At 35.0% G+C, this 14,054-nt stretch overlaps 1 protein-coding gene across 7 annotated transcripts in view; it reads right to left on the bottom strand.

The window, feature by feature from the left end:
- Positions 1 to 14,054, bottom strand: part of PTPRM (protein tyrosine phosphatase receptor type M) — a 922,867-nt gene that overhangs the window by 323,677 nt on the left and 585,136 nt on the right. For all 7 annotated transcript variants that reach the window (XM_078153517.1, XM_078153511.1, XM_078153512.1 and 4 more), the window contains one exon: positions 6,860 to 6,992. In XM_078153517.1, the coding sequence (XP_078009643.1) occupies positions 6,860 to 6,992 (133 nt within the window). The remainder of the gene's footprint in view (positions 1 to 6,859; positions 6,993 to 14,054) is intronic.

Below are 14,054 nucleotides of genomic sequence, written 5' to 3'. Positions count from 1 at the left end.
CTTGAGGTTCTTATGGTGTTCTCATGTGCAGGGTCTCGAGTAATAGGTACTTAATCATTGTTTGTTGAATTGAAATGAATTGAATAACATCAAGGGAATAAATCTTCACAGACATTTCCAAGCTTTGTGTATGCTGCTGCATATTAAGTGAATACATCCTAGCGCATTAATCCAAATTCAAAAGATTCTCCATGTAACAACATTTTCTGGCTAGTCTCAGACAAAAATAATCTCCAATAGGACAATGACTGAAACTTTGTTACAGAGACTGACCCAAGGAATTTTCTCACAGGTATACCTTTCACTGTAGATGGGAGAAAAAGTTCCACACCCTACATATAAACAGACCTTGCAAAGGGCTATAGTTAATGCCAAGTTGCCTCTAGCTACATGCTGCTGACATCTCTTTGAAAACTGGGCTTTCATCAAATTTTCTCTCTTATCTTCTTTGTTTCAAGATGCCTTTAGAAACATTTCCCATTTTTCACGGCCATTTTCCTGGTGCTAACAGTATTGTCTAAACACTAGAGAATATTTAATATTTAATCCCATTTGCTGAATTTAAGCATGTATTCCTTTTAAAATGTGTTTAAAAAGATCATCAGGGACTATAGAGTGCTAGAACTAAAGTCGTTTCATTTACCTATATTACAACCCATTGCATTTGTATGCATGCCTGTGCATTAGTAGAGGGGTTTTCATATCTTTCTTCCTCCACTGCTGAAAATTGCTCTTCTATGTTTTTTTTTCTTTAAAACCTCAAGTTCTAGAACTATCTATTTACTGCCATTTCAGACAGGGATATTAATGTAATTAATACAAATATCCTCAGACTTCTAAACAGATATAGAATGATTTTGAAAACAATAAATATAATTAATCAGTTCATGAACACTGGTGTTTGCATACTATATTCTGTTAAATGTGTTATTGAGATAAATTGTTCTGTTTGAAAACTGAGGCATTTTCATTTGTATAAGTATATTTATTTACACCTGGAAGAAATATGATAAAAAAATTAATTCCTTATGCTAAAAATATTGCATATGAATTTCAAGAATCTAGGATTATGTGGCTTAATGTTAAAACACAGCCAAGCTATTTTTCATTTATTTTTACCTGACACATCCTATTAATGTTTACCATACATACCCAATGAGAAAATTAATTAATTTTGGAAAGAAATCTAAGTAATCAAATTACTTATAGAATAAAAAAAACTTAAAAAAAAATAAACTATAGACATTAGACAATCAGATCCTGTTAAGGATGATAATGTTTAATAATGTATATATGACTAGAGTACAAATTAGTTTAATATTCATAAATACGGCAAGATCATTAGGAAATTCATTAATTGGGGTCATAAAATGATTCCTTTGCTTAATCTACATTCTTCATATTTTGTTATTGTCTCCATCTATGTGATAATGCGTTTGAATTACACAATGATATATGAGTTGCACAAGTTTTAGTTTTTTCCAACAGAGTCCCATCTTCAGTTAGGATTTTAATGGAATGACAATTCTCTAGAAGACACATGCTGTTGCTTAAGTTAATAATGAATGTTGATCAATAATAAAAGAACAAATGTGACCTTAATTCATGACTCTTCACTAGCCATAAGGTAGGTCTCCAACTAACAAATATAAATATAACACTAATGGCTCTTCTTCAGTAGGACAAGCATTTACATATTTTATTATCTTTTTTGGAAGTGCACTTTTTTTGGTAGATCTATGTTGGGTCAAATAACCACCCATATTATCTCTAGCCTAGTTCCCATTTGTGATCAGTGGTGTGAAGATTTAAGAAGCTACCACAGTTTGGAGGTACAACCTATGGCATGGAAAAGTGATAACAGTGATGAAAAGAAGAATATCAGCTTCCCTAAAATCAAACTTTCCCAGCCTTGTTAACCTTATCTGTGTACTGGTACTAAGAATGGTTGGGAAGGGTGGAAATGTACCTATTGCATAAAAGGCACCCAACATTATTAATAGTTGTATGTTCTGAAGAAAAAAGATCCTTTGCTTAAAAAACAAAGTAGAGGCAACTATTTCAATGACCTGTTTGCTCTACTTCCAGAGATTAAAAGACATGGTAGCACTACTAGCTGTTGCTATGTCATAGAATATAAAAGCATAGAGCTGGAAAGTATCTATCTGAGAGATCATTCACATTTTCTCTTCTTTCTCAGTCATAATTTTATAGATGAGGAAACTGAAATCAAGATGGGAGTTCAGGTGGCAGCTAGGTGGCACAGTAGATAGAGAACTGGCCCTGGAGTCAGGAGGACCTGAGTTCAAATCTGGCCTCAGACACATGACATTTACTAGCTGTGTGACCCTGGGCAAGTCACTTAACCCCATTGCCTAGCTAAAAAAAACACTGGAGTTCAATATCTCCAAAGGTCACAGACATACTTAGTAGTATTGTCAAAAATAACACTGTTATACTCGCTTCTAGCTTTTTTCCATTTTACCATGTTGCCTCTAATTAAATATCAACAAATCTTCAAGGAACATATTCATGCTTAATGCTATTTTATACTGATCTGATTTTAAATGATTACTTTAAAATAAATGCACATGTTTTGACATTCTAAATCTATAAGGACGTGATAAATACCCAGAAGACTCCATATTTATGCCTATCTACATAGTCTGTAATGGACCAGTGGTCAAAGGACATGAATGATTAACAAAAGATGAAATACAAAGTGTTAATAATCTCATGAAAAGAAGCTCAAAGAAATGATAATCAAGACAATCTTAAAGTAGCACACCATAACTTGCAGAATGGCAAAAATAACTCGTAAATGACAGAATTCAATGTTGGCAAAGTATGGGAAAATAGGACATATACTACAGGTAAGACTGCAAACTAGTGAAAATATTTTGGAGAGCACAGTGTCTGGCAGCCAGCAAATGATTAATAACTGCTCTTTCCTTCCTTCTTCTCTCCCTCTCCTTCCATATGGTAGGGTGCAATCAGAGTGAAAAACAAAAACAAAACAAAAAACTGAGCATAAATTTTGAGTTCTTCCTCCCTCCTTCTCTCTCTTCCTTCTTTCCTTTCTTCCTAAATAGTAGTATGCAAACAGAGTGGGAAAAAAAACCCAGCTAACATTATTTTTGATCCAGCATTTTGTTTGCTAGTACTTTATTCCCAAAACAGAAAATGCCTTGTCTTTATAAAAATATTGACAGCTGTTCTATTTGTAATATCCAAATCTTAGAAACAATCTATATCCCCTACAATAGCAGAATGTCTCAACAAATTACAGTCTATTAGTGTAATTGGGATATTATAGTGCCCATAAAAATGACAGATGAAGCATACAAGGAAATATCCAAAGACTTAAATGAAATAATACAGCATAAAATCAGCAAAGCCAAAATTATATATATTGACCATAAATATGTAAAAGAAGGAAGGAAGGAATTAAAACATGGTCAAAGGTGGTAGAAACCTGGGAGGTGCTGGAAGGGGAAACTAGAACAAAAACATTTTTTGCTTGTTTGTCACTTATTAATTGCATAATTCTTCCCTGCAGAAAGCGAAGAAATTGGGATAAGATTTTGCCCATTTTGTGTGTGCTTATTTGACTGCCTGTCTTTGTTGATGACTTTATAATGAAAAAGTATGTTATATGATTGATGATTTCCAAAAAGTTGGATATTTATACATTATACCAAACTGGGAGGTTTGTCTTCTGGATATCATAGTTCAAGATTCAGATATATCAAAGGCAAGTAAAAATTGTGGCATATGATTTATATGAAGTCAAAAATGATTATGCAGTAAATAATCACATGAAACTGACACAAGTTATTGGTATTTACTTTGAAGTTATACCAAGGCTATATGTTATCTTAGGCAATTCTTTACAAATGCATTATTTATAACATAACCTAAGTGACCGCCCATGAGACCCATGCAGAATAATGAATTAATCTGCCCACAATTTCTCCCTGGAGGGCTGTTTAACATTTAGCTTAGGTCACAAGGGCAAGTGGATCAGTGGTTTCTGTCTACCTTTTATACCAACTCACACAAACATCCTTAAAAGAGATACAATTCACAAGGTTTTCCTAGTGTTCCTATACATATATGTATGTATGTATGTATGTATGTATGTATGTATGTATGAATGGTAAATCTATTCCCTTTGCCTTTGTATTATGTTAAAATTCATGTCAAAGATATCATATGTATGTTAAACTGAGTTGAAGAGACAAGTGAGAAGAGAATATGAGGCAAACAGAGGGTTACAGAAGGAAAGATGAGGGATGGTTTAAAAAAACAGAAAAAGAAAAAAGGCCTCAGGAACCAAATTTTCCACAACAATCTTGTGAAGGAGGAATTAAGGAAAAACAATATAAAAAAAGAAGAAGATAGAAAGTAGGCTAGATAAGAGAAGAGACACTGAGAGGTTAATAACAGGGAATAAAAGGAAGGGGAAAAGAGTAAGATTGAGGGGAAGAGTAAGAATAAGAGGAAGAGTGGGAGAAAGACAGGTAAGGAAAGGGTATAGGAAAGGAGGAGTGTGGCATTTATGGATTGCTGCAGTTAGACTTTTCCATAGTGTCTATCTAAAGAACATATTTTCCTTTTTTGTAGAAGCAACTCAGGTTTAAGTTTAAACAGTATTGTTAAGGAGCAAAGTACAAAACATTTCTAAAATTAAACATGTATGGTCTAGGAGGAAAAACAAGGTAAAACAAAACAAAAAACAAAACCCAACAACTTCTCTCGTGATTTGAAATAGGTAATTAATACCATTGCTTTTGTTTTGTTTTTGCAAGTACCATTGTTGTGACAGATTCATGCACCTTGAGAGATTCTTCTTGACTTTTTTCTTCCCATACCAGCGATTTTCTAATCTCCTGGCACTGTCCTTGCCTTTCCTTTCTCCACAGCCTGTGAAAGGCCTAGGTATAATAGGCTGGCACCTGTAGCCTAAAGGCTGCTGATCTCTTGGTCAGACAGACATTCCAGGATTTAGAATGCTTCACACAATACTGACCCTAAGAGCAGGTAGTGAGGTAAAGTATTTGCAGCAAGGAAGAGGTGAGGGGGCTGGAAAAACAGGATAGTATATTTCCTTAGGATGGGAAAGCACAAGTGCTCTTCAAAGTCTAGCAGAGAGAATAGAGATAACTTGGCAAACCATGGTGTGGGCCTCGTCTAGTGAATCAGAATCTGAGAGGGAAGAAAAAAGGGTTCTCTTATTAACACCACCTGATTTGCCACTAACCATGTTATACATACTGAAGCATTTACCTAGGAACAAGTTAAAATAAATTAAAATATGTTTAAGTCTTTTTCATTTATTTCTGCCTTATCAGTTAAACAATAGACTCCAAACAGGAAGGGATATTTTGTCGGGCATGGTGGGAATTCTTGCTATCTCTGTCCATAATGTGCCAATCCCTACCCTGAGATCTAGTAACTGTTACTCTGTTGTACAGTAAGTCAATAAATTCTCTGGATAACTACCATGAACCTTGATTGCCAAATACATACAACTTTTCAATGAACTTAGTATCTTCTCACATCACTAGTGGCAAGCTCCAAAAAATTTCAGCCCCTTTTACAAATTATTTTAAGATGTAGACATCATCTTAAAACAGGTAGAGCAGCAACTAACTGCATATCCACTGTCTGAAGACCAGCTTAGGTAAGTTCTGTGACACTTATCACCAGAAGTTTGACTATCAAGTGATGAGCTTGTTTGTTTGTTTTCAGCAAGAATAACTCAAGAAGTTGTCCTCTACAAGTTCCGACAATGGTCACATCAATGAAATCACAACACTATCAAAGGGAATTCTAAAGTAAAATTAAAAGTTCAAGGGTAGGTTAATTTTTACTTGTTTTGTGTCTTTTAAAATGCTAATCATTCCTTTTCCATCACTGTTATAAGACTAAGAAAAAAAGGGAACCATTATTTCTTATTGATTTCCCAATCTGGAGAAATTTAAACTTTAACTTTCTGATATCTACAGTTGATCATTTCTACAGATTTGCTAGGACACAAAAGAAAATATCTTTATTCTCCCTATTTGGGTTGGGTGATGTTCTAGGGGACACTACTCAGCCTCATCTCTTTACTACTACTGTGCTCCCACTGTTCCCTGATTCTTTCCTCCAGCTAGACCAGTTGCCATATCACTATCTTTATCTCACCCATCTCTGAAATTGTCACTAAAATGGTCTTCCTCCTGTTCTCTCTAAATCTATTTTCCTTCAAATAAATACAGATTTCTAGTATATCTTATTCCCTTATCAAGCCTTGAGACCAACAACAAGGCATGTCTTCTATTCTCTTTACTTTTTCCATCTTCCAAGTATAATGCTATGTAAGGAGCCAAGTCATCAAGTTCTTATTAGATAAATGAATTAGATAACAAATTATTAAATTAATAAATGATATGAATACATAATTACATAAATGGATCAATGAACAATCAACCAATCTTAGCTGCTACCTGACTGGCTGCTACTTTAAGGCCCATGCTACTTTCTGTGGAGTCACTTGATGAAGTAGTGCATGATGTTCATAGTAAATATAATGCTTGTGTTATTTTAGCATGACAGGGCACGGGTAATCTATACAAAATTAGAACAATTTACCGTAGGATTTCTCTTATCATATATCCACAAACATTCACAAAAATCCCCCAAAATGAAGGATATCAAAATCACAGACGTAACAACAGAAACTCTCCCAAAACATTTTCTTAGCTTCTGTCAAACACTAATCTGCTCTCTGCGTATTTTTGCCAATATCAAGATTTCATGGAAAACACAAACAAGTGACTAATCACATAGTTAATATTTGTTTGAAGCTCACCTTTTCTTCATTACCAGTACAACCCCCAGAAATATAATAACGAACAGCAAGATGCCCGCAATGACTCCAGCAATCTTAACCGTATGGTCGGTTTGTTTTTCTGGCTCTGGGTCTGGTTTTGGAGTGGCAGCTCCTAAGGATTCAAAGAAATGAAAAAGCAGAGAAGAGAGACATACAGTGAGAATAAAGATGTTACTTTTTTAAAAAAGTATTTTGCTGAATTTAACGTAGGAATAAGACTTATCAGAGCCAGCAGACAGCATAGATTTGAGTTTTCTAACCAGCTTTCATATGCACTGAAAAGAGTATAATTATCCATATTGTTCTTCAATATTTTGCTAAACCATAATATAAGTTGGATAGAAAACCCACGCTTGACCCTTTCATAAAAGACTCTTCTCAAACACACTTTCCTATATTTTTATTATCTCTGTTGGCTCCCTGCTTGTCCTGCCTCTTAAAAACTTGCTAACAATACAATAGCTATCCTAAGCCTTTAACCAAATTTGATTTGCTGGAACATTTTCCTCAATTATTTTTCATAAATGAAGCAGTAATTCCAGAACATATTAGCTCAAACACCTGGAAAAGTGAGATAAGCTCATTTACCATGCATTTTACCAGCAATTGTTTTTTTAACACAATAGAGTTTTTCCCCTCCCCTGCCTTTGGAAACCTAAATCTAGGTCACATCTGGTAGGCAAAAGACTCCTTCTAAGCAATTTATTCACAAAGTGGGAAGCAGCTGATGATCACATTACTGGCTCCCATATTTAATATCTGTTTAAATGAGATAACCAGTGCCTTACAGCAGCTACTGTCTTAGCTTTTCCAGCTTCCCCCTTCCTATAACATCATTTGTACTGTTTACCGCATAATGTGATGGAACGTCAAATCCATGTCTGATGAAATATCCATTTCCTCCACTAAATGAGTTCAGGATGAAAAATGTTAGGGATGCAATGTTCAATTCACTAAACTGAATCTCCTTCCTCTTCCTTTTGAAGACTTTTACTTTTTTAATCAAAATGTGACAACACTCATCATCTGAGGTATCATATTACCTTTACAAGGTAGATAGATGGATCTAGAAATAGGGGTTTATTTCTAAATTTTCTCACAGTACGCCTCTTTTTTCTTTTCTTTCTTTTTTTTTTTTGGTAAAATGCAGTTAAAATTTAATGTGAGAGCCAGTCTTTTTCTTTTATGCTAGGATTCCTCTATAATCTTCTTGGGTTTTTTTGTAATTTTGTAATCACCTAGAAATAGTGTAAACCAAAGGATAACTTTTCATCTATTCTTTTCTTAAAATATACATGAAAACTGCTTAAAACTGGTTCCAAAAGACATTTTACGTTTCATAAAGAGACATTCTCCATTTCCTATAGGGAGTCATTACTGAAATCACTTTTGCCTGGTTAAAATGTCGGTGTTTTGTTCACTGATTGAGCCCGTATTTGCTTTGACTGTTGTTGTTATTATTTCTGTTCTACACTTGTATATATATTCTAAGCAAAATTAAAAAAAATAGAAGTTTTGTATTGAAGTCTAAGCATCTACAGAAGTCAGACTGTATTATAACTCTAAATTTCAGTGAACATTAAAATGAATGGATAGGGAAATATTTTTTAATTGTGATTTTGGTCCAAATAGGATCTGATGTAATTTCCAGAAAAAACTAACTACACAGTGATAGCTCTCTCTACCTCTATTGTTAAATGGATCAAATTCTCCGGTTATTCAATGATGTCGTTAAAAACCGGTAATTTTTAAAATGTAAAAATGATACAATCAAATAGCTAAACACAGAAGAAACTTCAGAACTCATCCAGTTGAAATTCCTTAAGAAACTGGGAAAACAGACTACGGGAAGTCAAGTTATTTGCCAAAGTTCACATAGATAATAAGTAGCAGAGGAAAGATCTGAACCCAGGACTTGACTCCAAATCCAGCAATTTTCCACTATTCCTCGCTAAATATATGACAGACACAAAATCAATTATTTTTTAAAAACTTAAGTTTTGAATATCAAGAATAAAGCATTTCAAAATGATAAAACTGAAAATAGTATTTCCAATGTTCTTCATTATTTTTTTTCTCATCCAAAAACTTGGAAGATTGCCTTTAGTTAATCACATCAGGGATTTATGCTTGTCCCTGTGCTATTAAATATTTGTTATAAAATCATCTGTACAAAGACACAGATAGTACGCTTATTAAATTATCTGATGACACAAATCTGGAAGGGACAGCTAATAAATCAGGTGACAGCAAAAAAATCTGGATGGGTTAGAATATTAGATGGAAGCAAATAAAATGAAATTTATTTGGGATAAATTTAAATCTTTTATTTGAGTTCAAGGAATCAACTTGATCAGTACAAATTAGAGTGCTCATCTGAAAAAAATTCAAAGATTTCAGTGGACTGCCAACTCAACATAAATCAAAATATCTAGCTGTAAATACAAATAAAAGATAAAGCACTTAGAAATAAAGGAGAAATAGTTTTGAAAAATAAGAGGTGAGAGTCTTGCTGTACTTTGCTTTGGTCAGCTCACGTATTGTATGTGTTCTCTTGTGAGCACCACATTTTATAAATAATGTTGATAAGATAAACACATACAAAGTAGGGCAACTGGGAAGGAAGGAAGGAAGGAATGAATGAATGAATGAATGAATGAATGAATGAATGAGTGAATGAATGAATGAATGAATGAAAGAAATACATTTGTTAAGCACTGGCTAGGTGCCATGCACTGAAGATATAAACACAAAAGTTTGACAGCTACTTGCCTCAAGAAGCAGACATTCTAATGAAAGGATTCAATACAGATAGCTGAGCGTTTGGTCTGGGGATGGAGTTTTGATGTGGAAAGTCACAGAGGCTGTGGTCTTTCCCGTCGTATTGTTAGATTACTGTTCCCACAGTGGGAAGAGAGTGGTGCTATACATGTGGCGGAAGGACAGATGAAAAGCTACCTAGGTAGGTCCTGGATCTCTGGCAGATGGCTGGATGGGATGTGAAGCAAGATCTGCAGCTGGCCAGATATAGTGCAGGCAAGTTTTCATTCATGCACACACCAATCAGGACAGTCCATCTCTAGAGTGGCATTTCATAGCTGATTAGATTAATCTGGTGGCAAGGGGTTAGGCTGTCATTAAGGTTCCTTCACTTCTGAAATTTTATAATCACTTAATATATATCCTCTTAAAATAAGACTGTTTTTGATCTTATTAAGTGCTATTCCATGGCCTATCATTATACCTTACTGGTGGTATCAGATTTCTAATTCTCTAGATAAATTTTATAAGTGATCACTGATGTTTTTAAGTGAATTTTTTCTAGTTGTATTGATTGTTATTATTGCTATGATAAATATGTTTCAAGTTAATAACTGAAAAGCGTAATATTTTGGACCACAATACTTTTCCTTTTATAAACTATCTCTTTATCCATTCTACATTTGTTATGTAGGCTGTCCACTTAAATTTTTTCCTTTGGGCTAAGCACTTACCCAACTCCTGTAATTCTCAAGAGGAGGAAAATCAAATTGTTATGCAGCCTGCATGATCCAAGTAGCACCATTGTTTGGTCTCTGCTACTAATTCATTTTATGTTGTAGGCCAAGAAAATGATATGTTTTATCCCTGACTGATACTGGTATATGGTGGGGTAGGATGGCAATCATGTAAATGGACTTGCACTGAATTAAAAAAACAGGTATGGCTGTTGGACACTGTTGCTGATGACCCTTCTATTCCAACTGTTCTCTAATGATGATACTATGTACTGACTTCCAGATTCAACTATTTTTATCTGTATTATGAGACTAGTTCGGATGTCTGGGTTTTAAGCTCTTATACGGTTTTGGAGAATGATCAAAAATGCACAAAACTGAATATGAAATAAATTGCCACCCTCTATTTTAATTTTTTTGCATGATCATATATAATTCTGCAGATTCACAGATCAAGGATCCTTTCACAAAGTTCCCCAAATAAGTCAACAAAATAAGAAGCATTTTAAAAAATTTTACCCAATAACTTTGTTTGCTTTGCTTTAATTTTATAGAGCCTTTCTCAACCTACAAGCAAAAGAGAGAACAAAGATAAAAAAAAGTGGCTTCTACCTTGAATAGAAACCTAGTCCACACTGAGCTTTCCAAGCTCCATGAAGCTCTCTCTACAGGGATATGAGACCTGGGGTCAACTTAGCTTTGCCCCTTTCTTTACTTTGTTTTCTAGGAGAAATTGGTTCATCTATTCCAGAAGTCTACACTATTACTCATAGTTATCTCCAGCTAAAAGTGATGATTATTCTTTCCCTTTATATCCTAACCTAGGAGTTTTTAATTTATTTATGAGAATTTCTTTAAAATACATATTATGGTTATAAGGTATCAATGAGCCACTAACAAGATATAATTGGAGATGGAAGGTGGTTTTGACTGGTAGTTTTTCTATTTTTTTTTACCTACATCCATGTTTTTAATAGTAACATTTTACAGACTGCTACTTGATATAAGTTATTTTTAAAATGTATCCCCTCTGTTTTACTAACTTCTCCTGTCAGATTTCTAATGGTATCAAATCTTATTATTTCTCCTGGTACAAATTGCAGTTATACTTGGAAAGGTATAACTTTCTACACTTATGAACATTCTGGTTGGGGATTATTAAAAAGCTGTGTTTGTGTATCTTTAAAGAGTAAAGCTAAATGTGCACATTGTTGTGATGGGTATAATTTAGGCTGGTGTAATGACAAAGTATTGCAGAGAAATCTAGCAAGAGAAGCTGATGAAATTAAGTAGCAGAAGAGAGAAGCAGACAATTATTGGGAGCACTGCCTCCCAATAGTTATGTTGACTGAAACACTTTCCTGTCAGATGGAATACCTTGCGACCAAGAAAACCAGAACAGGTGGGGATCTAGTCAAATTTTATCAGTGAGGATATCTGATATGGGGTCTAATAGAAAACGAAATCTCAACTAAAAGGAACACAGGTCCAATATAACAATGATTGGCTTTCAAACAGGCAGCTAAATCTGTTTGGATCCAACGTTTTGTGGAAAATTAAAAAAGATCAACAAACTATATCTAGAATAAGCACTGACCTTGGGTCTGGATTATAACTCTGACTACTTGGCTGGCCATTTGAATTTCCTCAGAAGACTAAGGAAAAGAGTAATGCCAGGCAAGCAGGCAGGGTATTCAATGATACCAATAGCTAGAAGGCTGCCCATGGTATCAAGATGAATCAGAGAGAGACTAGAAAGGCTTCTCTGGTGGTAGGGCAAAAAAGGGACTGCTAAGGCAACAGCTGGGAAGCAAAGAAGTTTCCCAGGACTCAGAGCATGATAAAATGGAGCAACTAGGTGGTGCAGGATAGAGTGCAGGATTTGGAGGCACAAACACCTGAGTTTGAATCCTTCCTTCAGTCACTTACTAGCTGAATGACCCTGGAGGGGGGAAAAAAAAAATCACTCTATGCCTCAGTTTCCTCATCCGTAAAATGAAGATAATAATAGCACCTACCTTAAAGGGTTTTTGCAATGATGAAATGAGTTAATATATGCAAAGTGTTTTACAAATTTTAAAGATCCACATAGATAGCAGTTATCATTGTTGTTATTATTATTTATTATCATCAACTGATACATCTCTCCTTTTTTTAGATGTAGAAGACACATTAAACCATGTTTGTCATTTAAAGCTCTTCAAAATCTTGACCCCTTTGTACCTTTCCAGTCTTCTTATACACTATTACTCTGCACACATTCAAGTTATACTGTCTTTTGTGTTTCTCACACATTATACCCCACCTCTTATCGAATGTACTCCTTCCTCAGCTCCAACTCTTAGAATCCCTGGATTTCTTCAAGACTCAGCTCAAGTGCCACCTTCTGCAGGAGACCTTTCCTGGTTCCCACAATTGCTACTGCCTTCTCCTATAATGCTATCTTCCATTGAATCTGTAAGTCATACTTCTTATACAATATACATCATATATATATATATATATGTGTGTGTGTGTGTGTGTGTGTGTGTATATATATACACATATATATAATATGTATATGTATGTATGTATGTATGTATGTATGTATAATCCCCATTTAAATTGTTAGCTCATTGAGGTAAGGACTGATTTTGCTTTTTTTCTTTGTATCCCTAGGACTTAGCACAGTTCCTGGCACATAGCTAACACTATAGAAATTTTTTTAATTGATTAACTAGGATGAGACTGTTGTGTTGTTGTGTTTGTCCTTCATTCTGGAAGAGGCCATGACATCAGGCAGATGATGACATGACTTGCAATTGGCTTTGATTTGAGTGAGGGAGGGCAGTATTAGGTCACCAGCCTCACTTTCTCCTCCAGAGCCATCTGGGTCCAGTGGTGTGATACAGATCAGGATGACTGGAGATGGCCCTGGATGCAGTGGGAGATCTTGGCCTTTTTAAGCTAAGGTCTTCTCAAGTTCTCACTTTGAGTGAGGCAATGCTCATTTAGTGAATAGGCCTCTTTAAGGAGTGAGTCCAGGGATGGCCCCTTTAATTAAAAAAAAGAAAAAAGAAAAAAGAAATCAGACTGGGAGGGGAAGACCCTCAGGGTTGCTCATCAAAAGAGAAACAGTTTCTCTTTATATTCACTCTGAGCCAGGAGGGCCCCCCCCCCAAAATAACTATTAAGTGGTGTTTTCATAGGGACCTATTGTTGTCCAATATGTGAGCTTTAGAATGAATTAGGTTTAAGACTTGGTCTCTGAGAGGTTGTTGTGTTTGTCCTTTGCTCTGGAAGATGAGATAATATAGAGAGAAGATAGAGAGAGTTTACTTTTGCCCTGAGACCTAGAAATGATACTCTTTCAACCAAGCATAGCAGAAGCAGTAAGTAAACAGAAACACAGGATTATCCTACTCACATGCTATTACCAACTTTGGGCTCTGCAGTTTTTGATAGGTTGAGTTCTCTTCAGCCCCTGCCCTCTCCTTTCTTACTCTATAAGTCAACTTCAAGGCCCTATTACATTCCACCCTTTGTTCATAATGTATAGAAAGGGTCCACATGCTTATTACACATTACACTGTTCCCTTGTAGAGAGAAAGGGACAATGACTAGTTAAGAAGAAAAAAATAGGAAACAGGATAAAAACAGAAATAATAATAGGAACAAATTTTTAAAAGGGATGGGAT

This window comes from Phascolarctos cinereus, unplaced genomic scaffold (genome assembly GCF_003287225.1).
Source record: "Phascolarctos cinereus isolate Bilbo 61053 unplaced genomic scaffold, phaCin_HiC Scaffold_4;HRSCAF=312, whole genome shotgun sequence".
Taxonomy (NCBI): Eukaryota; Metazoa; Chordata; class Mammalia; order Diprotodontia; family Phascolarctidae; genus Phascolarctos; species Phascolarctos cinereus.
The sequence above is the reverse complement of the archived record's forward strand: the minus strand, read 5'-3'. Positions and strand labels throughout refer to the sequence as shown.